The following is a 25,983-nucleotide window of genomic DNA, read 5'->3' on the forward strand; positions in this document are numbered from 1 at the left end:
TCACAATAAAAATCGCTGATCGCCGCCATTACTAGTAAAAGAAAAAAATTTATAATAAAAATGCCATAAAATGATCCCCCATATTGTAGCCACTGTAACTTTTGCGCAAAACAATCAATAAACGCTTATTGCGATTTATTTTACCAAAATTATGTAGAAGAATACGCATCGGCCTAAACTGAGGGAAAAAAAAAATGTTTATATATTTTTGGGGGATATTTATTATAACAAAAAGTAAAAAATATTGAGTTTTTTTCAAAATTGGCGCTAGTTTTTGGTTTATTGCGCAAAAAAATAAAAACGGCAGAGGTGATCAAATACCACCAAAAGAAAGCTCTATTTGTGGGGGAAAAAAAAAGGACGTCAATTTAGTTTGGGAGCCACGTCGCACGACCGCGCAATTGTCAGTTAACTGCTTAAGGACCGCCTCCTGCACATATACGTCGGCAGAACGGCACGGTTGGGCACAGGCACGTACCTGTACGTTGCCCTTTAAGTGCCCAGCCGTGGGTCGCGAGCGCACCGCCGCAGGCGCGCTCCCGACCCGGTCCTGAGCTCCCTGACCGTGGGACCAGCGGACCCGATCGCCGCCGGTGTCCCGCGATCGGGTCACAGAGCTGAAGAACGAGGAGAGGTCTGTGTAAACAAACCTCTCGTGCTTCCTACTGAGCCTGTCACCGATTGTCTGTTCCCTGTTATAGGGAAAGACGATCAGTGATGTCACATGCCAAGCCACGCCCCCTACAGTTAAAAAAACAAACAAACACACACACACACACACACACACACACACACACACACAACGCCTCCCCGCCCCCTAGTGGTTAACTCCTTCATTGCCAGTGTCATTTATACAGGATTTAAATGCACTGATTAAATAGCACCGATTGCTGTATAAATGACAATGGTCCCAAAAATGTGTCAAAAATGTCCGATGTGTCCGCCATAATGTCACAGTCACAATAAAAATCGCTGATCGCCGCCATTACTAGTAAAAAAAAAAAAATTAATAAAAATGCTATAAAACTATCCCATTTTGTAAACGCTATAACTTTTGCGCAAACCAATAAATAATCACAATTGCGATTTGTTTTACCAAAAATATGTAGAAGAATACGTATCGGCCTAAACTGAGGGAAAAAAAAAGTTTTTTTATATATTTTTTGGGGATATTTATTATAGGAAAAAGTAAAAAATGTTGCATTTTTTTAAAAATTGTCGCTCTATTTTTGTTTATAGCGCAAAAAATAAAAACCGCAGAGGTGATCAAATACCACCAAAAGAAAGCTCTATTTGTGGGGAAAAAAGGACGCCAATTTTGTTTGGGAGCCATGTGACACGACCGCGCAATTGTCAGTTAAAGCGACGCAGTGCCGATACACAAAAAGGGGCCTCCTGGTCCTTTGGCTGCAAATTGGTCCGTGGCTTAAGTGGTTAAAGCAACACAGTGCCAAATTGAATCAATAGAGGAGTGTATGTTAACGACACCCCGAAATCGGTTTGCAAAAACGCAGTGCGATTTGCAGAAGGTGCGAATACTCATGTGATCCGATTCTGGTGCTGACAAAAAAAAAGAGGGGGGGGGGGTCCTGCATGTGTTTGGTGTGATTTGGCCCACGGATTAGTATGACTCAAATCGCACCAAACTCTTGCAGGACCCCCCCCCCCTTTTTTTTTGTCCGCATCAGTATTGGATCACATGGGTATTTACACCTATGCGATCCGATTCTGCAAATCGCACTGCGTTTTTGCAAACCGATTTTCGGAGATTTCCCCAGAGTCAATGTAATTCACACAATTATGCGCTGTGATTCCTGTGCGAATTATATGCGGTGTCCTGCAGCACATCAGTGTGAACCCAGTCTAAAAAAAGGACGGGGGGGGGTGGAGTTTGGCTGGAGGACCTCTGACCTGTGCTGTCACCATCCACACCGACCTGCCAAGTTACAGGAAGATGAATGGCGCTAAAAAAAAAAAAACATTTTTTTTTTAAACCCAAGAACAAAAAAAAGTGGATTTTGTAGCTGAAAATAGAAATCAAACACTGATGGCGTTCAGTCCGGGGTTCCATTTTTTTTTTATTTAACGAAGCAGTAAAAAGTAACAGTTGATATGTTCCCATATATAAATCTGAAACCCCTCCCCTCCCCCCCAAAAAAAGTTTATCAATCTGCACCCATGGATGCCAGCTCTCTTTCATACTCGGCCTCCACAATGCGATATAATTCCATCGTTGTCTTGGCGTCCTCCACGGAAGAATGGCCGCCTCTGCCCACCTACAAAGGAAGGAAGAAAAATAATGATTACGTGTTGATCCCGCCAAATCTCTCATTATGACATCATTTCCTGTGCCAGGCCAAATTTGTTGGTTTTATAGAGAGCGCTCCCCTCCCCCCTCCCCCCTCCCCCAGCAATGTTGGCACATGGAAGCTTACATTATGAAGTTAGAAGAGCTCCTTATTCTGTATATCTCAGCGGCACTCTGCCCTCGCGCATTAACCACTTGCTTATCGGGCACTTGTCCCCCCACCCTCCTGCCCAGGGCAATTTTTTAGCTTTCAGCGCTCGCACTCTTTGAATGACACTTGCGCGGTCATGCTACAAAGTAACCAAATTAAATTTTTATCATTTTTTTTCATATAAATAGCACTTTCATTTGGTTGTATTTAATCACCGCTGGAGGTTTTATTTTTTGCTAAAAAAAAAGTAAAAAGGACCGAAAACTCCTGGCAACTCTTGTCCTTGCACTGGAGGAACGCCAGCTGTCAAAGCTGAGTGGTGATGTCAGTGGTGGGCAGGACTGGAGCAGCTGTCAAACGTCAGGTCCCAGCACAAATAGCTCAAGGCTTGAGAAAGAGGCGGAGCCCCAAAAGACAGATCGGCCTGCCCTGAATCGATCCCATTGGCTGAGGTATGACAGCTGCTCCAATTCTGCCCACCTCCGACATCACCACTGAGCTTTAACAGCTGGCGTTTTTTCCCGTGCGCGCCACCACTCTACCCGCCAGTTTTGACACTAGATCGGCTGCTGTTAGCTTCACCATCGGCTGCATGTGATGCTGTTCCATGCAGCTGTGCCCCTTTTTGATGTCCATGGTGTTTCTGGGGCTGTCTGCATGCTGATCTTCCTGCACCCCAGATGTAATAGTACGTCTTTTCATTCAGCTCAACTAATTCCAGCGCCCTTTTTCAGAACAGAGGAGGAGCCGAGGGAAGCTGACACCTTTTGACAGGCAGCCGGTGAGCAGTGATGCTGCTGCGCTGCTGCAAGAGATCGCTGCTCAGTGATACGCTGGTTATCAGATAGAGACTTTGCTTACCCGCCCCCTACCCACATTCCCTGCTGGGAGGAGATAGGGGTGGGTAAATAAACCCTGCACAGTCCCGATCTGGAGCACTGTAGCAGTTGTAGTGTGGAGCTAGAGAGGGGAGAGAGCACAGCCTGCACCTCCCTGCTCTCTCCTCCTCCAGAGATTTGACTTATCACTACCCACGCTAAGCTGACAGGAGTAGTGACGCTGCTGTCAGTAATCCTGTCAGCTTGTAGCATTTGTAGCATCAGGAACTCTCCTTGGTGCTTCCCCCCCCACCTCACATGCTACAAGCGTCCTCCTGCCCACCCCTTGTCCTGGCCCTGTCCACAATGCCCAATACAATATAATTAATAATGCAAGATAATGCTACAAATAAAGTGTAAAGCTCAACTTCAGGAAAATATTTATTTTTTTACCCTCCAACCCTGATCTAACTTAACCTTCTCTTCCCCTAAACCAGGGGTCTCAAACTGGCGGCCCTCCAGCTGTTGCGAAACTACAAGTCCCATCATGCCTCTGCCTGTGGGAGTCGTGCTTGTAACTGTCAGCCTTGCAATGCCTCATGGGACTTGTAGTTTCGCAACAGCTGCCAGGGCTGTCAGTTTGAGACCCCTGCCCTAAACAGATGTATACTTACCTCTTGACAGCCATGGTTTTCTCTGTTTCTCTATATCCAAAGCCACAAGGCTCACTGTGTTGGCTGCACCTGGGCATTAAATCGATAGTAAAGTCTTATTTTATTTTTTTTAAATGACAATCACGTTATACTTTCCTGCTCTGTGTAATGGTTTTGCACAGAACAGCCCGGATCCTCCTCTTCTCAGGTCCCTCTTCTGTGCTCCTGGCCCCTCCCTCCTGTTCATTGCCCCCATAGCAGACACGGAGCCCTGACCCAGGCCCGCCCCCTCTCTCCCCTGAGACAGCCCGGATCCTCCTCTTTTCGGGTACCATGCCGGCGCTCCTGGCCCCTCCCTCCTGCTGGGTGCCCCCACAGCAAGAAGCTTGCTGTGGGGGCACTCAAGCAGGCGTGCTCCCGAGCCGCGGCTCTGTGTGTCCATTCACACACGGAGCCGCGGCTCAGCGCCGCCCCCGTCTCCTGATTGGCTCGCTGGCTGTGATTGACAGCAGAGGGAGCAAATGGCTCCCGTCAAAGGCCAATCAGGAGTGCGAGTCCCCAGAGAGCCAAGGATGTTGTGGACATCGCTAGATTGACAGGGGTCTCAGGTAAGTATTGGGAGGCCTGCAGAGAGAAGTTTTTTTTTACATTCCTGCACAGAATGCACGAAGGTAAAAAACCTTGTGCCTTTACAACCACTTTAATACGCCAAAGGCCAGACATTGACCCGTAGAAGTCTAAGGAACTGTAATTCACAGACATGGCCAGGACAGTGAAGAATTGCTGTGCTGTATGTAAACAAACAGCGGAACCACGGTTGTGGGTCAAGGTACGTATGCATCTGTGGAGGAGGAGGATGGGTTAGGTTAAAGCGGAGTTCCAGTCCTTTTTGTGTTTATTAAAAGTCAGCAGCTACAAAATGTGTACATGTTGACTTTTAATAAACGCACACAATTACCTGTCCCACGATTCAGCGATGCGGTCACCCCCGAACTCTCGCCTCTCCCCCCCGGCGCTGACATCACAAGTGTTGGCACCCGGCTGTGACAGCATGCAGTTTCACAGCCCGCTGTGCACTGCACCTCCTCAATGGCAATCTTCTAGGACCTGTGATGTGTCCTAGAAGATTGCAGGGAGGAGGAGGGGGAGAGGAGAACTTCCGCTCGAGTCGCCTAGGCGGCCCAAGCTGAAGTGGGAGCTGGATACCTGTCAAAACTAGGTACCTGCTCCCCCCCCCCCCCCCTCAAAAAATGATATGTCAAATGTGGCATGTAAGTGGGTGAGGAGTCCTTAAAGCGGAACTTACACTTTTGGGTGGAACTCCGCTTTCAGTCAGGGCGCAAAAAGGATAAGCGTACTTTGTTTTAAAGTGTACTTATCTTTTAATGCACCCAGAATCTTGGCACAGCAGACATGAGAAGGAGGGTAAATATATTACCTGGATGTCCCTGCGGAGAAGCTGTTTGGCCAGACGTTTTAGCGACGCCGTCTCCTTCTCCGGGAAACCCGCCTTGCGGTTCAGCAAGGGTATCTTGGACGTGTCTCGGGTCATCTCCTTGGGATGGAAGTATTCTAAGGCCTTGTAGTCATTGTGGATGGCGTGGCCGATCACTATCTTCCCATGAAGGATCTTTAAGATCTGCAGAAGAACACAAAAGATTTTCAGACATACAAATAAATATAAGAGCTCCGGCCAGTTCCAGAGCCAGGCGGACGAGGGGGGTGTCTATTTTATTGTAGCCAAAGGAACCGTGTTTCCCACGACTAATGTTCCTACAATGGGTTAATCAGTTTCCATTGGAAAAAGACCTCCCAGGCAACTAAGACTGTTGGGAGGAATGGTCAGCAATGACAATAACTTAAAGTGGAGTTCCACCCATGTAAAAGTCAGCAGCTACAAAAAGTGTAGCTGCTGACTTTTAATAATCAGACACTCACCTGTCCCACGGTCCAGCGATGCCCCGCTCCCCTTCCGCTCCTCTCCTCTGCGCCAGGATTGTGACTGTGGGCACCTGACTGCGAATGCGTGAGCTGCGCTGTGCTCTGCAATTGGCCGGGCAATCTTCTGGAACTTATCTTGTCAATGATCTCAAGGCAGCTGGGACCATAGTCACCAAGAAAACAATTGGTGACACACTACACCGCGAAGGACTGAAATCCTGCAGCACCCGCAAGGTCCCCCTGCTCAGGAAATCACATGTACAGCCCGTCTGAAGGTTGCCAATGAACATCTGAATGGTTCAGAGGAGAACTGGGTGAAAGTGTTGTGGTCAGATGAGACCACATCGAGATCTTTGGCATCAACTCAACTCGTCGTGTTTGGAGGTGGAGGAGGAATGCTGCCTATGACCCCAAGAACACCATCCCCCACCGTCATACATGGAGGTGGAAACATTATGCTTTGGGGGTATTTTTCTGCTATGGGGACAGGACAACTTCACCGCATCAAAGGGACAATGGACGGGGCCATGTACTGTCAAATCTTGGGTGAGAACCTCCTTCCCTCAGCCAGGGCATTGACAATTGGTCATGGATGGGTCTTCCAGCATGACAATGACCCAAAACACAGGGCCAACGCAACAAAGTAGTATCTCAAGAAGAAGCACATTAAGATCCTGGAGTGGCCTAGCCAGTCTCCAGACCTTAATCCCATAGAAAAAAATGTAGAGGGAGCTGAAAGTTCGAATTACCAGACGTCAGCCTAGAAACCTTAATAAGTATCAGCGAAGAGGAGTGGGACAAAATCCCCCCTGAGATGTGTGCAAACCTGGTGGCCAATTACAATTCACCCGTGTAGTTCTGGGCTGATCCCTCACCGTTCTCATCATCATTGGAACTCCACGAGGTGAGATCTTCCATGGAGCCCCAGACCCAGAGAGATTGACAGTTATTTTGTGTTTCTTCCATTTACGAATAATGGCACCAACTGTTGTCACCTCTCACCAAGCTGCTTGGCGATGGTCTTGTAGCCCATCCCAGCCTTGTGTAGGTCCACAATCTTCTCCCCGACATCCTTGGACAGCTCTTTAGTCTCGACCATGGCGGAGAGATTGGAATCTGATTGATTGCTTCTGTGGACAGGTGTCTCTTATACAGGTAACAAGCTGAGATTAGGAGCACTCCCTTTAAGAGAAGTGCTCCTAATCTCAGCCTGTTACCTGTATAGAAGACACCTGGGAGCCAGAAATCTTGCTGATTGATAGGGGATCAAATACTTATTTCACTCTTTAAAATGCAAATCTATTTAAAACTTTTTTGAAACGCGTTTTTCTGGATATTTGTGTTGTTATTCTGTCTCTCACTGTTAAAATAAACCGACTATTAAAATGATAGACTGATCATTTCTTTGTCAGTGGGCAAATGTACAAAATCAGCAGGGGATCAAATACTTTTTTCCCCTCACTGTATGCATACTGTGCTTGTATCCTTTTTAAAAAAAAAAAAAATCTTAAATAAAAATGCTAACTATAAAAATAAAAAATAAATAAAAGAAAAGCCCTTCCTTGGCTTTTAAAGGCTAAGTTTACTTTAAAAAGAAATAAATAATAATAATAATTGCACATTTTTTGCAGGTAAGGAGCCTGCAGAGCATTGCACCTGCAATCAGCAGATTAAGGATGCAATGTCAGGCTCCTGCAGACTCTAAGCCCTTGTACACATGATCGGACAATCCGACAACAAAATCCATCAGATTCCGACAGACGTTGCCCGAAACTGGTGTTGCATACACACAGTCGGACAAAGTTGCCAGAAAATCCGACCGTTCGGAACGTGGTGACGTTATTTCGTTATGAGGGGACTACGTTCAGGCTAGTAGCCAATAGCTTTGGTCTAGGAATTTGATCTGAGCATGCGTGGCACTTTGTCTGATCGGAATTCTCTACACATGATTGGACAAAGTCCGATCGGATCATGTTGTCGGAAAGTTTTATAGCCCAGCTCTGAAACTTGGTCCGTCGGATATTCCGAAGGAAACAGTCCGATGGAGCCCACACACAGTCGGATTATCCGATAACACGGTCCGATCGGCCATTTTACGTCGGAATGTCCGACGTGTGTGTGTGTGTGTGTGTATATATATATATATATATATATATATATATATATATACATATATACACACACAGTATAACAGTATATTGCATGTGTAAGCAAAGCTAATGGATACCACATACAAATTTTCATAATTTTTTGGGGAGAATATGCCATTTAATGCACTTCCATGGTGCTGATGGTATCAGGTACACAGCTCCCTCCTTGAACAGATGGCGGTGCCATCGGGCTCTATGGATGGAAGTATGGGGGTACGCTGCTCCCAATGCCTGAATCCAGTCACCCTAATGGTAGATCTGATGCTAAACCCCAAAGGAAAAGACTGTCTGCACTAAAAGTGTTTGTAAAGGTCGAAGGTTTTTTTTTTTTACCTTCATACATTCTATGCATGAAGATAAAAAATAAATCTTCTGTGTGCTGCTCCCCCCACAGCCCCCCTAATACTCACCTGAGGCCCCCTCTCAATGCAGCGATCTGCACCAGAGCCTCTCACTCCTCTTTGGACGTGACACAGCTGCGGAAGTCATTGGCTCCCATGACTGTCAACCACAGCCAGTGAGCCAATAAAGAGGGGGGGGGGGGGCGGAGCCCGAGTCACGGCAGGGCTCAGAAGCGAGCAGGCACTAGTGCCCCCATAGCAAGCGGCTTGCTATGGGGAGCACTGGTCAGGGGGGAGGAGCCAGGAACACCAGCGGTGGGGGGGGGGGGACAATGAGAAGAGGAGGATCTGTGCAAAACCATTACACAGAGCAGCTGAGTATAACATGTTTGTTATTTAAAAAAAAAAAATAACAGCTGAACCTTTAGGCTGGGATGTCAGACATAGCTGCTGGGATGTCAGACATAGCATGTGATTCGCAATGTCTGTGCGATGCAAATTCAGCCACAGATTGTATGGCTGGATTTGTATCGCATTGGGACCAAAGTGGCGCAGGACCCTTTTTTTTTGGTCCGCACCAGAACACCCATATGATCCGATTCCTATCCGAATTGACAGTTCACACTGTGATTTCCGCTACAGGTGTCAATAGAAATTTAATGACACCCCTCGGGTTATTGACACCTTTCGCGTTTTGCATAGCGCAGTGTGAACTGCCGGCGGGTGACATGCGATGCGGGAACCCATACTGGATTTGCACGGGTCCTCGGATCGCAGCAGTGTGAACCAAGTCTTAATATCACTCTGAGCACCGGTAACTTTTTTTTATCTGAATAACATAAACAGAATCCCCGTCTGCCTCTCAGTAACCGGCGGCTTCTCACCTCTTTTTGTGCGACAGGGAACGGAATGGCGTTGAATAAGTGTTCCCTCCGTATTCCGCTCCATTTTGTCCTGTAATCTGTGATGGGACTAGCTGGTTTGATGTACCGATCGTACACCACGTCCCCGTTATAACCGACGATGCTGCACCGGGCCAAGGCGCTGATGCTTCCTTTCAGCCCCGTGCCCACCATCTCACAGTCTATGGCCACTATTTTGTAGCTGGGGGTGGAAGAGTCCGAGGGGATTCCGCTCTCATACTCGCTCAGCAGGCTGATCTTCTGCTGGTGAAGAGAAGGTCGGGGTGGCAGGTGACTGGTCTCAGCCGGCTTGGAAGAACAGTGGCCCTTGAATGGCGTAAAGGTTGTAAGGCGGGAATGATTAGCGCCGGGGGCGATACTGACGGTCAGAGTGCCGGACTGGTACGGGGCGCCCGTGGTGACCCTCCCGGAGGGGGGCATCTGCTGGTTAGGACAGAAGAAGTTGCTATGTGATCTGTCAGTTCGGTGCTGTCCATTGTGATTGCTGTGGGCCCAGGAATTCGTTGGCTGCTCCTTTTTCTTGTTGGGGGTCTTTTGGGGCAACTGCTTCTGCTTCAGGAAACCTCTTTTTTCCAAAAACTTTCTTCTTTTGAGAAAACGCTGGTGCTTGCTGTTCTCGTGTTCAGCGTGTCCGCCGGACGGTCCTCCGTCCGCCGCGTCCAAGTTTAAAAGCATCTCCGCCATGATGGGTTATACCACCTCTGAGGAGGGAGGGTGGAGAGTCCGGAGTTCAGGGATGGGTAAAATAAAACGCGGAACGGAGCATGGAGGACGCTTCATCACCTAGGAGAAAAAATATATAATGTGAGGAAAATACAACAGAATTATAACCCAGTATCACATTTTTGTAAATCTTTTCTTCTATCTTTTCATGTGACAACACTGAAGAAATGACACTTGTCTACAATGTAAAGTAGTGAGTGTACAGCTTGTATAACAGTGTACATTTCCTGTCCCCTCAAAATAACTCAACACACAGCCATTAATGTCTAAACTGCTGGCAACAAGAGCAAGTACACCCCTAAGTGAAAATGTCCAGATTGGGCCCAATTAGCCATTTTCCCTCCCCGGTGTCATGTGACTCGTTAGTGTTACAAGGTCTCAGGTGTGAATGGGGAGCAGGTGTGTTAAATTTGGCGTTATCGCTCTCACTCTCTCATACTGATCACTGGAAGTTCAACATGGCACCTCATGGCAAAGAACTCTCTGAGGATCTGAAAAAAAGAATTGTTGCTCTACATAAGACCCTGAAACTGAGCTGCAGCACGGTGGCCAAGACCATACAGCGGTTTACCAAGACAGGTATCACTCAGAACAGGCCTCGCCATGGTCCACCAAAGAAGTTGAGGTCACGTGCTCAGCGTCATATCCAGAGGTTGTCTTTGGGAAATAGACGTATGAGTGCTGCCAGCATTGCTGCAGAGGTTGTAGGGGTGGGGGGGTCAGCCTGTCAGTGCTCAGACCATACGCCGCACACTGCATCAAATTGGTCTGCATGGCTGTCATCCCAGAAGGAAGCCTCTTCTAAAGATGATGTACAAGAAAGAGCCGCAAACAGTTTTCTGAAGACAAGCAGACTAAGGACATGGATTACTGGAACCATGTCCTGTGGTCTGGTGAGACCAAGATAAACTTATTTGGTGTCAGATGGTGACAAGCGTGTGTGGGGGCAACCAGGTGAGGAGGACAAAGACAAGTGTGTCTTGTCTACAGTCAAGCATGGTGATGGGAGTGTCATGGTCTGGGGCGGCATGAGTGCTGCCGGCACTGGGGGGCTACAGATCATCGAGGGGACCATGAATGCCAACATGTACTGTGACATACTGAAGCAGAGCATGATCCCCTCCCTTCAGAGACTGGGTTGCAGGGCAGTATTCCAACATGATAATGACCCCAAACACACTTCCAAGATGACCACTGCCTTACTAAAGAAGCTGAGGGTAAAGGTGAGGGACTGGTCAAGCATGTCTCCAGACCTAAACCCTATTGATCATCTGTGGGACATCCTCAAAACTGAAGGTGGAGGAGCGCAAGGTCTCTAACATCCACCAGCTCCATGATGTCATCATGGGGGAGGGGAAGAGGACTCCAGTGGTGACCTGTGAAGCTCTGGTGACCTCCATGTCCAAAAGGGTTAAGGCAGTGCTGCAAAATAATACTGGCCACATAAAATTTTGACGCTTTGGGCCCAATTTGGAGATTTTCACTTAGGGGTGCACCCGTCGGCCGTTTACACAGTGATCGCGCCGTCAAATGACAGCGCGATCACTTGTAAACAAACCGGCATCATGATGACGCCGGTTCCTCTCTCCCCTCGGTGTACAGATCTGTACAGTGGAGGGGAGAAATTGGATTGGCAGCAGCGCTGTGGGCTGGATCTGTAGAGCCCACAGCGCTGCTCTGTGACAAGTGCAGTCACAGCCATCCTTCCATACTCTGCCAATACTCTGCAATACCTTGCCAATATTTTGTATGGTAATAGTCACTCTGCATTTCATGGGCACTGGAAAATATTTTAGTACACCATTTGGTTCAGAATATTTTTTTTTTTCAACCTCTAAAACCTAGGTGCGTCTTATGGAACGAAAAATACGGTATATATATATATATATACACACACACACACTGTATTTATTGGCACATAACACTCACTTTTTCACCATGAAAATTGGGTGCAAATAGCGTGTGTGTGTTATACGCCAATACTTCAATTTTAGCAGCCTCGGAGGGGACAGGGAGGGGGCGGGGTGAGTGCTGTCAGATTACATACAGTGGTAATCTCCTGTTTACTCAGCGGCCTCTGTAATAGGAAGTCCCGTCTCCTGGGCCTCCATTGGACCACTGTTCTGTCTATCATAGGAGGTTCTCACTGTATGTAATCTGTCGGCGCTCGTCCCATCCCCCTCTCCCTGTCTCCTCTAGGCTGCAGGTGGGCATTGATCAGGCTGCACTGATGGCAATGGTGAGGCTGCTGCATTAGGCAATGGTGAGGCTGCTGCATTGATGTGGACTGATGAGGCTGCAGATGGGCATTGATCAGGATACATTGTGGCAATGGTGAGGCTGCAGATGGGCACTGACCCTTATTTTGCTTCAAAGTTCATATTTAAAATGTCATTTTTTTCCCCCTGAAACTTCCCTCTTAAAATGATATACGCCGATAAATATGGTATATATGATATAAATATATGTATATATGCAAAATCCTGCGCAGTGCGGCCGCCCAGTAAAACTGGTATAGGGCGTTTGGCAAGTGGTAAAAGCAGAATCAGCACCATGGACAGCGCAATAAAGGCTCAAAGGTTTTTTACCTTCATGCATAGAACCTTCTCAGTGCAGCAGCCCCCCCCCCCCCCCAATTATTCGAGCCCTATCGTGATCCTCAGTTTTCCGGGGACTATCCCTAATCACTGGCTCAGACAGTGGCTCTCAATCACAGCCAGCGAGCCAATGAGGAGAGAGAGGGGGCAGAGCTGAGCTGTGGCTCTGTGTGTGAATGAACACGCAGAGCCGCCGTGTGGGAGCGAGCCTGCTTGGGTGCCCCCCATTTCAAGCTGCTTGTTCTGGGGGCCCTAGGCAGCAGGGACAAGCTGGGTGCACCGATGGAGGACATGAGAAGAGGAGGATCGGGGCTGCTCTGTGCAAAACCATTACACAGAGCAAATAATATAACATGTTTGTTATTAAAAAATAAAATAAATAAATACAACACTTAAAAACTCTGCAGATTAATAAAAATGGGCCCCAAGGAGCCATGATGTGCTAGTATGCACCATTAATTACCCACATATGCACCACATACTGTATGTTCGGCGACAAAGAGGTTGTATCTTAAAGCTCACACTATGCACACGTGCGTTCATGGATGGCAGAGCTCCCAGCACAGTAACTAAACCATGGGTCTTCAAACTACGGCCCTCCAGTTGTTCAGAAACTACAATTCCCATCATGCCCAGTCATGTCTGTGAATGTCAGTTTCACAATGCCTCATGGGATGTGTAGTTTTGCAACAGCTGGAGGGCCGTAGTTTGAGGATCCCTGAACTAAACTGTCAAAGACACCTCTCAGTCAATGCTAATGATTGACAGTCAGCGGGACCGGCTCCCAATCATGTGACCACTGTGCCAGCCAATCACAGCGGTCACATGATCTGACAAGTCTTTCTGCCCCCGGGTGTGCAGACCCTATTAAAGGAATATAGGGGCTAGTGATGCTTTCTGCCCCCTCTATATGCAGACCCTATCAAAGGGACATCAGGGACAGTGATCCTCCCCGCACCCTGGGTGTGCAGACCCTATTAAAAGGGACATCGAGGCAAGTGATCCTTTCTGCCCCCTGGGTGTGCAGACCCTATTAAATTTACATCGAGGCTAGTGATCCTTTCTGCCCCTCCTGGGTGTGCAGACCCTATTAAAGGGAAATCGAGGATAGTGATCCTTTCTGTCCCCCCTGGGTGTGCAGACCCTATTAAATTTACATCAAGGCTAGTGATCCTTGCTGCCCCCTCCCCCCTGGGTGTGCAGACCCTATTAAAGGGACATTGGGCTAGTGATCCTTTCTGCCCCCTGAATACGCAGACCCTATTAAAGGGAGATTGAGCCAGTGATCCTTCCACCCCCTGAGTGTGCAGACCCCATTAAGGGGACATCAGGGACAGTGATCCTCTCCGCGTCCTGGGTGTACAGACCCTATTAAAGGGGCATCAAGGCTAGTGATCCTTTCTGACCCCCTTGGTGTGCAGACCCCATTAAAGGGACATTGGACTAGTGATCCTTCCGCCCCCTGGATATGCAGACCCTATTAAAGGGCCATCAGGGACAATGATCCTCTTTGTCCCCTGGTTGTACAGACCCTATTAAAGGGACATTGGGGGGCTAGTGAACCTTCCCGCCCCCATGTGGGTCATGGAGCCAGTGCGGCAACTCAGACACTCAAACCCAATGAGGAATAGGATTCCTGTCTTCTGCGCTCGCCTATTCTATGTCTCTCTGCCGTCTCCCCGCCGGCCGCCCCCTTTGCCTGAGTGATCTGCTTTGCAGTCATTGGTTGCCAGGACCGCCAGTTTCTTAGCAACCAATGATGCTTTTGCTGCTGTGTACACATGGGCTCTTCCTAGCCATAGGGCCGCAGCCGCTCCACCTCCCAGATCTGCCCCCTAACTCTGGCTCCCTCTCATACACTCTCTTGCTTGCAGCAGCAACAGTGTCCCTCCCGTCAGTACGGTGAAAAATGATAGAAGCCTCAGGAGGCGGTGGGGGGCGCCTGATATAGGGGGGTCTCCCTCTAAGGAAGATGGGGGCACTGATATAAGGGACTGTGGGCTAATGGGGTTCTCTAATTGCGGGATGCTGACATAATGGTTGCTGACCAACCATTGAATTAGCAGTCACTACCCCCCATTAGATTAGAGTCACCTTATATCAGCCCCCCCCCCCCCCCCCACAGACATCCATTAAATTGGAGTCCTTTTAAATTAGCAACCCCCATTAGTTTATAGTCCCCATATATCAGTGACCCCCCCTTAGAGACCAAGATGGATTAGCTGATATAAGGGGACTCAGAGGAAAGAGGAGATTTCTTCTGTGCAGAGTAAGGATGAGCTCCAGTGTGTTCGCACAGCCCGGGTGCAGAGCCCGCCAGGAAGTCGGTGCTGCGCTAATCACAGGCAGTGAGACATTGCCCCCGATGTGCGGCTGCAGAGATGGAAAAATGTTTCACTGCCTGTGATTAGCGCAGTGCTGCGCCGACTTCCTGGCGGGCTCTGCACTTGGGGTGTGCCAACACGCCTGAGCTCATCCTTACTGCAGAGTTATTGACCTGTGAGCACAAGGGGAAGGGGGGAGGGAAGCTCTGATGTGTGTAGGAGCACCTGATGTAAGGGGGCACTCTGGTGAGGACACCTGATTTAAGGGGGCACTCTGGTGAGGAAACCTGATTTAGGGGGCAGTCTGGTAGGGACAGCTGATCTAAGGGGGCAGTCTGACGGGGACACCTGATGTAAGGGGGCACTCTGATGAGGACACCTGATTTAGGGGGGCGCTCTGACAAGGACATCGGATTTAGGGGGTGCTCTGACGAGGACACTGGATTCAGGGGGCACTCTGATGAAGACACTGGATTCAGGGGGGCACTCTGATGAAGACACTGGATTCAGGGGGGGCACTCTGATGAAGACACTGGATTTAGGGGGGCACTCTGATGAAGACACTGGATTTAGGGGGGCACTCTGATGAAGACACTGGATTTAGGGGGGGCACTCTGATGAAGACACTGGATTTAGGGGGGGCACTCTGATGAAGACACTGGATTTAGGGGGGCACTCTGATGAAGACACTGGATTTAGGGGGGCACTCTGATGAAGACACTGGATTTAGGGGGGCACTCTGATGAAGACACTGGATTTAGGGGGGCACTCTGATGAAGACACTGGATTTAGGGGGGCACTCTGATGAAGACACTGGATTTAGGGGGGCACTCTGATGAAGACACTGGATTTAGGGGGCACTCTGATGAAGACACTGGATTTAGGGGGGCACTCTGATGAAGACACTGGATTTAGGGGGGCACTCTGATGAAGACACTGGTTTTAGGGGGGCACTCTGATGAAGACACCGGTTTTAGGGGGGCACTCTGACGAAGACACCGGATTCAGGGGGGCACTCTGACGAAGACACCGGATTCAGGGGGGCACTCTGACGAAGACACCTGATTTAGGGGGGCACTCTGATGAAGACACCTGATTTAGGGGGGGCACTCTGATTAAGACACCTGATTTAGGGGGGGCACTCTGATTAAGACACCTGATTTAGGGGGGCACTCTGATTAAGACACCTGATTTAGGGGGGCACTCTGATGAAGACACTGGATTTAGGGGGGCACTCCATTTGTTATGTATACAAAAAAAATTGTCTTGAAGCAAAGGTGGTTGCCCTAGGTTACATATGGCTCCGAGGTGTTCTGGGTCATGTCTGCACGTTTTTTGATGGTATAACACACATTTATATAATTACATTATTTGTGGCTTTTTATCCCGAAACAAAGGCCGTTTCCATGGAGTGCAACGAGGCGTGAACGGGTCTCTGCCCAGAGACGGCAGCAGCTGCTGCTGCGGGAGCGGAGGGCGGAGCGCGGCCTACCGCAGTGACAAAGACCGGGGACTTTCCTGCGGGCATGGGGGAGGGCCGCGTTAGAGCGGCGGCGGTACGGGGAGGCGAGGCCGGTGACGCGCAGGCCGGAACCCCGTGTAGTGGTGAAAGAATGTGGCGGGAGGGCGGCCGGAAGACCGGACGGAGTCGGTGGAAGGGAGACGAGAAACTCACCAGCAGCTGAGTCCGGGGCGGAAGAGAGACGAGGAAGAGCCTTCCGGGGCGGAACGGCACCTCCTATGGAGACAGAGAAGGCCGTGCATGGGGGAGAGTGAGTGCTGAGGGTGTATGAGGGGAGCCGAGCACAGACATGGGAGTATGAGAGACATACACCGGAGGGCAGAACTGGGACCCCCACATACAAGCCTAACACCTTCTAATTGTGGGGCCAGTGACTCCCATTGGAGAGATTTTATCTCACTTCCTGTCCCTGTGGCTACCATGCAAGGAATGGGGTGGTTGTCACCGGGACAGGAAAGCCACAGTCAGTGTTGTCAGAGGGGCTTCTTCAGACGAGTGTGACCCCCTTCATTCTGGTCCCTGTGACCCCCCCATACAAGAAATGGGGTGAATTTGTTGATTGTGTGACCCCCCATACAAGAAATGGGGTGATTTGTTGATTGTGTGACCCCCCCCATACAAGAAATGGGGTGATTTGTTGATTGTGTGACCCCCATACAAGAAATGGGGTGATGATCGTGTGACCCCCCCATACAAGAAATGGGGTGATTTGTTGATCGTGTGACCCCCATACAAGAAATGGGGTGATTTGTTGATTGTGTGACCCCCCTAAGACATAAAACCCAGGAATATTATCATCAGACGGGTCACCTCACCCTACGGGGGGCTTATTCCCACCAACAGCGTTGCCGGCCGATGAACAAGGCGACGCGTCTTCCGTCCTATGGCGTCACGTCGGTGTGCTGTGCGGCGCCCACCAGCACTCTGTAACGCATCGCATACAATTATGTAACTGACTTTTTTAATTTTTATTATGAAGCGTGCGATAAACGTTTTAACTCTTTCGCTGCCAGCGCTGTTTTTTTCCCCCGTTGATTTTGCGACACCCCCCCTTCATTCTTATCCCTGTGACCCCCATACAAGACATAGGGTGAGTGGTTGTCACCGGCATGGGAAGTTGCATTGTCTGAGGAGCTAACACTTCCTCAGTTGATTATGTGACCCCCATTGGGATGCATTTTCTTCTTGATTCTTGTCCCTGTGACCCCAATGCAAGAAATGGAGTAAATGTCACCAGGACAGGAAGTCACATTGTCAGAGGAGCAAACACTTCCTTAGTTCATTGTGTGACCCAATTGGGGGGGATTTTCCTTTTGTTTCTTGTCCCTGTGACCCCAACACCAGAAATGGGGTGAGCCGTTGTCACCAGAACAGTAAGTCCTGAAGAGTGGACACGTCTTCAGTTGATTGTGTGACCCCCCTAATGCATGAAAAACAGAAATACTTCCTCAGTTCATTCTTGTCCCTGTGACCCCCCTATAGAAGAAATGGGTGAATGTTGTCACCGGGACAGGAAGTCAGATTGTCAGAAGCGCTAGCATTTTCTCAGTTAATTGTGTGATGCCATTTGGGAGATTTTCCTTCGTTCTTATCCCCGTGACTCCTATACAAGAAATGGGGTGAGTGTTGTCACTGGGACAGGAAGTTACGTTGTCCAAGGAAGGAAGACTTCCTCAGTTTATTGTGTGCCCCCCCCCCATTGGGATGCATTTTCTTTGATTCTTGTCCCTGTGACCCCAATGCAAGAAATGGGGTAATTGTTGTCACCAGGACAGGAAGTCACATTGTCAGAGGAGCAAACACTTCCTTAGTTTATTGTGTGACACCATTGGCTAGATTTTACTTCATTCTTGTCCCTGTGACCCCCAATACAAGAAATTAGGTGATTTGTTGATTGTGTGACCCCCTAAGACATAAAGACCAGGAATATTATCATCAGACGGGTCATCTCACCCTACGGGGGGGGGGGGGGGGGCTCATTCCCACCAACAGCGTTGCCAGCCGATGCAAGAACAAGGTGACGCGTCTTCTATCCTATGGCGTCACGTCGGTGTGCTGTGCGGCGCCCTCCACCACTCTCTAACGCATCGCATACAATTATGTAACTGATTTTTATTTTTTTTTATTATGAAGCGTGCGATAAACGTATTTACTCTTTCGCTGCCAGTGCTGGTTTTTGCCCCGTTGATTTTGCGACACCCCCCTTTCATTCTCGTCCCTGTGACCCCCATACAAGACATAGGGTGAGTGGTTGTCACCGGCATGGGAAGTTACATTGTCTGAGGAGCTAACACTTCCTTAGTTCATTGTGTGACCCCCCCCCATTGGGGAGATCTTCATTCTTGTCCCTGTGACCCCCCCCCCCACGCAAGAAATGGAGTGATTTGTTGATTGTGTGACCCCCCCCATGCAAGAAATGGGGGTGATTTGTTGATGGTGTGACCACCCCCCACACAAGAAATGGGGTGATTTGTTGATTGTGTGACCCCCCATACAAGGAATGGGGCGATTTCTTGATTGTGTGACCCCCCCACGCAAGAAATGGGGTGATTTGTTGATTGTGTGATCCCCATACAAGAAATGGGGTGATTTGTTGATCGTGTGATCCCCATACAAGAAATGGGGTGATTTGTTGATCGTGTGACCCCCCCACACAAGAAATGGGGCGATTTCTTGATCGTGTGACCCCCCCCACACAAGAAATGGGGCGATTTCTTGATCGTGTGACCCCCCCCACAAGAAATGGGGCGATTTCTTGATCGTGTGACCCCCATACAAGGAATGGAGCGATTTCTTGATTGTGTGACCCCCCCCCCACGCAAGAAATGGGGTGATTTGTTGATTGTGTGATCCCCATACAAGAAATGGGGTGATTTGTTGATTGTGTGACCCCCCCCCCCCCACACACAAGAAATGGGGCGATTTCTTGATCGTGTGACCCCCCCCACACAAGAAATGGGGCGATTTCTTGATCGTGTGACCCCCCATACAAGGAATGGAGCGATTTCTTGATTGTGTGACCCCCCCCACGCAAGAAATGGGGTGATTTGTTGATTGTGTGATCCCCATACAAGAAATGGGGTGATTTGTTGATTGTGTGACCCCCCCCCCACACACAAGAAATGGGGCGATTTCTTGATCGTGTGACCCCCCCACACAAGAAATGGGATGACTTGTTGATTGTGTGACCCCCCCCCACAAGAAATGGGGCGATTTGTTGATTGTGTGATCCCCATACAAGAAATGGGTTGATTTCTTGATTGTGTGACCCCCCCCCCCCCCACACAAGAAATCTGGCGATTTGTTGATTGTGTGACCCCTAAGACATAAAAACCAGGAATATTATCATCAGACGGGTCACCTCACCCTACGGGGGGCTCATTCCCACCAACAGCGTTGCCGGCCGATGAACAAGGCGACACGTCTTCCGTCCTATGGCGTCACGTCGGTGTGCTGTGCGGCGCCCTCCAGCACTCTGTAACGCATCCCATACAATTATGTAACTGACTTTTTTTTTATTATTATAAAGCGTGCGATAAACGTTTTAACTCTTTCATTGCCAGCGCTGGTTTTTGCCCAGTTAATTTTGCAACCCCCCCCCCCCCCCTTCATTCTTGTCCCTGTGACCCCCCCATAAAAGACATAGGGTTGTCATCAGCACGGGAAATCACTTGTCCAAGGACCTAACACTTCCTCAGTTGATTATGTGACCCCCCCCCCATTGGGACGCATTTTCTTCGATTCTTGTCCCTGTGACCCCTAGACAAGAAATGGGGTGAGCCGTTGTCACCAGGATGGGAAGTCACATTATCCAAAGAGCGGACACGTCTTCAGTTGATTGTGTGACCCCCCTAATGCATGAAAAACAGAACTACTTCCTCGGTTCATTCTTGTCCCTGTGACACCCCTATAGAAGAAATGGGGTGAATGTTGTCACCGGGACAGGAAGTCGCATTGTCAGAAGCGCTAGCACTTCTTTGGTTAATTGTGTTGACCCCATTGGGGAGATTTTCCTTCGTTCTTATCCCTGTGACTCCTATACAAGAAATGGGGTGAGTGTTGTCACTGGGACAGGAAGTCACGTTGTCCGAGGAAGGAAGACTTCCTCAGTTGATTGTCATTGGGATGCATTTTGATTCTTGTTCCTGTGACCCCAATACAAGAAATGGGGTAATTGTTGTCACCAAGACAGGAAGTCACATTGTCAGAGGAGCTAACACTTCCTTAGTTCATTGTGTGACCCCCCATTGGGGGATTTTCCTTCATTCTTGTCCCTGTGACCCCTATACAAGAAATGGGGTGAGCCGTCGTCGCCAGGATGGGAAGTCACGTTATCCAAAGAGCGAACACTTCCTCAGTTGATTGTGTGGCCTCCCCTTCAATGGGACGAATTTCCTTTTGATTCTTCTCCACGTGACCCCAATACAAGAAATGGGTTAAATGTGGTCACCAGGACAGGAAGTCACATTGTCAGAGGAGCAAACACAAGACAGAAATACTTCCTCAGTTCATTCTTGTCCCTGTGTCCCCTCTATAGAAGAAATGGGGTAAATGTTGTCACCGGGACAGGAAGTCACATTGTCAGAAGCGCTAGCACTTCCTCAGTTAATTGTGTGATGCCATTGGGGAGATTTTCCTTCGTTCTTGTCCCTGTGACTCCTATACAAGAAATGGAGTGAGTGTTGTCATTGGGACAGGAAGTCACATTGTCCGAGGAAGGAAGAGTTCCTCGGTTGATCGTGTGACCCCATTGGGGAAGTTTTCCTTCATTCTTGTCCCTGTGACCCCAATACAAGAAATGGGGTGAATTTTGTCACCAGGACAGGAAGTAACATTGCTCCTCTGACAAACACTTCCTTAGTTCATTGTGTGACCCTATTGGGGAGATTTTGGTTAGTTTCCTGTCATTGTGACACCTATAGAAGAAATGGGGGGAGTGATTGTCACCGGGACAGGAAGTCACATTGTCTAAAGAGCTAACGCTTCTTCAGTTGATTGTGTGGCCCTTCATCTCACTTCCTGTCCCTGTGACACAAGAAATTAGGTGAGTGGTTGCCTCAGTTGATTGTGTGACCCCGCATTCTTGTCCCTGTGACCCCGCATACAACAAATGGGCTGAATGTTGTCACCGGGACAGGAAGTTACATTGTCAGAAGAGCTAGCACTTCCTCAGTTAATTGTGTGACCCCATTGGGGAGATTTTCCTTAATATTTCTAGCTGTGACCCCAATACAAGAAATGGGTGAGTTGTCACTGTAACAGTAAGTCCTGAAGAGTGAACACTTCCTCTGTTGTTTGTCTGACCCCCGCCCCCCTTCTGGCACCTATGACCCCAATACCAGAAATGAGATGAACAGTTGTCACCAGGTCTGACATTCAGGAAGTCACCTGTCTCTTCTCTGTCTGCAGGATGTACAAATCTCCCAGAATTCTTCACTCTGCCTGGAGACCACCGATCATCCCTGCATAGGAGGGCGACTACCATACAGGTCAGTCCTGGTATCCTCATCTGTCTACAGTGCACAGTACTACTTCCCTTCCTGAGTGTAATTCTCAGTATCTGTTTTTGATTCTGTATGTATGGACTGTGCACAGTACCACTTCTCTTGTCCTGTATGCCGGGTGTAAGTCTCGGTATCTGTTCTTATTCTGTATGTATGGACTCTGCACAGTACTACTTCTCTTGTCCTGTATGTCGGGTGTAATTCTCGGTATCTGTTCTTATTCTGTATGTATGGACCCTGCACAGTACCACTTCTCTTGTCCTGTATGCCGGGTGTAATTCTCGGTATATGTTCTTATTCTGTATGTATGGACTCTGCACAGTACTACTTCTCTTGTCCTGTATGTCGGGTGTAATTCTCGGTATCGGTTCTTATTCTGTATGTATGGACTCTGCACAGTACCACTTCTCTTGTCCTGTATGTCGGGTGTAATTCTTGGTATCTCTTCTTATTCTGTATGTATGGACTCTGCACAGTACTACTTCTCTTGTCCTGTATGTCGGATGTAATTCTCGGTATCTGTTCTTATTCTGTATGTATGGACTCTGCACAGTACCACTTCTCTTGTCCTGTATGTCGGGTGTAATTCTCGGTATCTGTTCTTATTCTGTATGTATTGACTCTGCACAGTACTACTTCTCTTGTCCTGTATGTCGGGTGTATTCTTGGTATCTCTTCTTATTCTGTATGTATGGACTCTGCACAGTACCACTTCTCTTGTCCTGTATGTCGGGTGTAATTCTCAGTATCTGTTCTTATTCTGTATGTATGGACTCTGCACAGTACCACTTCTCTTGTTCTGTATGTCGGGTGTAATTCTCGGTATCTGTTCTTATTCTGTATGTATGGACTCTGCACAGTACCACTTCTCTTGTCCTGTATGTCGGGTGTAATTCTCGGTATCTCTTCTTATTCTGTATGTATTGACTCTGCACAGTACTACTTCTCTTGTCCTGTATGTCGGGTGTAATTCTTGGTATCTCTTCTTATTCTGTATGTATGGACTCTGCACAGTACCACTTCTCTTGTCCTGTATGTCGGGTGTAATTCTCGGTATCTGTTCTTATTCTGTATGTATGGACTCTGCACAGTACCACTTCTCTTGTCCTGTATGTCGGGTGTAATTCTCGGTATCTGTTCTTATTCTGTATGTATGGACTCCCAGGGTTACTAATGAGATGGGGATTTCTTTATTTTAATTTTTTTTATAGTTTTTGATAGTATAGAGATCATTATTAGAATCCCCAGTCATGCTTTGCTGTCTGCGTGTCATTGGGCAGAATTCCTTTAACCACTTGCCCTCCGGAAAATTTACCCCCCTTCATGACCAGGCCATTTTTTTTGCGATGCCTGCACTGTGTTACTTCTGTTGCTGACAATTGCACGGTCATGTGACGACGTGCCTAAAGAAAATGTATGTCCCCCCCCCCCCCCCCATAAATACAGCTTCCTTTTGGTGGTATTTGATCCCCTCTGTGTTTTTATTTTTTTGCGCTATAAACAAAAAAAGAGCGACAATTTGAAATAAAAACAATATTATTTTTTTACTTTCTGCTATAAAACATCCAATAAAAAAAATGTAAAAAAAAATGTCTTCATTGATTTAGGCCAATATGTATTCGGATACATTATTTTTGGTAAATAAAAAAATAAAAACAAAATCTCAATAAGCGTATATATTGATTGGTTTGCGTAAAAGTTCTGGCGTCTACAAACTATGGGATATTTTTATAGAATCTCTGATTCTTTTTTGTTTAGCAGTAATTGCGGTGATCAGCGACTTATAGCAGGGAGCGCGATATCGTGGCAGCGACCAGCGATAGTCGGACACTAATGCCCCGGTACACACGGTCGGATTTTCTGACAGAAAATGTGCGATCGGATCTTGTTGTCGGAAAATCCGATTTGTGTGTGTGTGGGGCTCCATCTGATTTTTTTTTTTTCTGTCGGAATTTCTGACACACAAAGTTTGGGAGATCTGGATCTAAAATTTTCCGACAACAAAATCCGATCGTTTCAATTCCGATCGTGTGTAGACAATTTCCGACGGACAAAGTGCCGCGCATGCTCAGAATAAATTACCAGCTGAAAGCTTTTGGCTACTGGCCTGTTTATAGTCCCGTCGTACGTGTTCTACGTCACCTCATTCCGAACGATCGGATTTTCCCGACAACTTTGTGCGACCGTGTGTATGCAAGACAAGTTTGGGCCAAAATCTGTTGGGAAAAAAAATCAGACGGATTTTGTCATCGGAATGTCCGACCCGTGTGTACGCGGCATTACTGACACTTCTGAAATTTTGTGGGAACCAGTGACACTAAGACAGTGATCAGTGCTAAAAACATGCACTGTCACTGTACTAATGACACTAGCAGGGAAGGGGGGTTAACATCAGGTCCAATCAAAGGGTTAAAGCGATTGTAAGGGCTCAAATTATTATATTTTTTTTTTAACTGCTTGCCGCCCGCCCACCGTCAAATAGCGGGACGGGGTGGTGCGGCTCTCATTCTGGGGCGACGGCATATGACGGCGTTACAGAACGGCGGTGATCACGCCGTGCCCTAGCAGCACAGATCTCTGTAAAGAGCCGCATCTGCAGATCTTTACCATGTGATCGGCTGTGTGCAATCATAGCCGGTCACATGTAAACATGGAGATGCCGGTGATCGGCTCTCCTCTCCTCACACTGACCGAGTATGTGGCGAGGAGAGCCAATCGGTGGCTTCTCCACTCAAGGGGGGCATTTAGGAATGTAATCAGGGCACTGACCATCAGTGCCCTGATTACAATATAGTGTCACAAATCAGTGCCAGGAATCAGTGCCCACCAGTGGCAGCAATCAGTTCCCACCACTGCCCACAAGTACCACCAATCAGTGCCCATTAGCGATGCCAGTCAGTGCTGGCAATCAGTGCTGCCCACAACTGCTGTCAATGCCCATCAGTAATGCTTCTCAGTGCAGCATATCAGTGCCGCCTCATCAATGCCACCAGTTCAGCCTATCAGTGCCGCCTCATCAATGCCACCAGTTCAGCCTATCAGTGCCACCTCATCAATGCCACCAGTTCAGCCTATCAGTGCCACCTCATCAATGCCACCAGTTCAGCCCATCAGTGCCGCCTCATCAATGCCACCAGTTCAGCCTATCAGTGCCACCTCATCAATGCCACCAGTTCAGCCCATCAGTGCCACCTCATCAATGCCACCAGTTCAGCCTATCAGTGCCACCTCATCAATGCCACCAGTTCAGCCTATCAGTGCCACCTCATCAATGCCACCAGTTCAGCTTATCAGTGCCACCTCATCAATGCCACCAGTTCAGCCTATCAGTGCCACCTCATCAATGCCACCAGTTCAGCCTATCAGTGCCGCCTCATCAATGCCACCAGTTCAGCCTATCGGTGCCGCCTCATCAATGCCACCAGTTCAGCCTATCAGTGCCGCCTCATCAATGCCACCAGTTCAGCCTATCGGTGCCGCCTCATCAATGCCACCAGTTCAGCCTATCGGTGCCGCCCCATCAATGCCACCAGTTCAGCCTATCGGTGCCACCTCATCAATGCCACCAGTTCAGCCTATCGGTGCCACCTCATCAATGCCACCAGTTCAGCCTATCAGTGCCACCTCATCAATGCCACCAGTTCAGCCTATCAGTGCCACCTCATCAATGCCACCAGTTCAGCCTATCGGTGCCGCCTCATCAATGCCACCAGTTCAGCCTATCGGTGCCGCCTCATCAATGCCACCAGTTCAGCCTATCGGTGCCGCCTCATCAATGCCACCAGTTCAGCCTATCGGTGCCACCTCATCAATGCCACCAGTTCAGCCTATCGGTGCCGCCTCATCAATGCCACCAGTTCAGCCTATTGGTGCCACCTCATCAATGCCACCAGTTCAGCCTATCGGTGCCACCTCATCAGCGCACATCAGTGAAGGTGAAAAATTACTTGGTTACAAAATTTTACTAACAAAAAAAAAAATTCAAAATTTTTGGTCTTTTATTTTTTATTTTGTAAAAAAAACAAAAA

General features: G+C 48.4%; 2 protein-coding genes across 2 annotated transcripts in view; one reads left to right on the top strand and one right to left on the bottom strand.

Moving 5' to 3' along the window:
* Positions 1 to 2,053: 2,053 nt before the first annotated feature.
* On the bottom strand, positions 2,054 to 16,742 carry ISG20L2 (interferon stimulated exonuclease gene 20 like 2). Its single transcript, XM_077493502.1, has 4 exons — positions 16,605 to 16,742; positions 9,247 to 10,068; positions 5,369 to 5,569; positions 2,054 to 2,276 (listed from the first exon to the last, which is right to left on the bottom strand). Exons 2-4 carry the CDS (start codon positions 9,967 to 9,969, stop codon positions 2,166 to 2,168), a joined length of 1,035 nt encoding a protein of 344 aa, XP_077349628.1. The 5' UTR covers positions 9,970 to 10,068; positions 16,605 to 16,742; the 3' UTR covers positions 2,054 to 2,165.
* METTL25B (methyltransferase like 25B) overlaps positions 16,568 to 25,983 on the top strand; it is a gene marked incomplete in the record, with an annotated part of 46,561 nt that continues 37,145 nt past the window's right edge. Inside the window, 2 exon segments of the mRNA XM_077493501.1 lie at positions 16,568 to 16,701; positions 21,861 to 21,940.

The sequence above is a fragment of the Lithobates pipiens genome, unplaced genomic scaffold (assembly GCF_037356315.1).
Source record: "Lithobates pipiens isolate NorthernLeopardFrog02 unplaced genomic scaffold, aLitPip1_a1.2 Scaffold_19, whole genome shotgun sequence".
In the NCBI taxonomy this organism is placed as follows: Eukaryota; Metazoa; Chordata; class Amphibia; order Anura; family Ranidae; genus Lithobates; species Lithobates pipiens.

Coding starts and splice junctions, on each gene's coding strand:
- ISG20L2 (XM_077493502.1), bottom strand. CDS start 9,969: ATGGCGGAGATGCTTTTAAACTTGGACGCGGCGGACGGAGGACCGTCC. Junction 5,570..9,246: donor TCCCTGTCGCACAAAAAGAG/GTGAGAAGCCGC, acceptor GTTCTTCTGCAG/ATCTTAAAGATCCTTCATGG. Junction 2,277..5,368: donor TTCTCCGCAGGGACATCCAG/GTAATATATTTA, acceptor CTTCCTTTGTAG/GTGGGCAGAGGCGGCCATTC.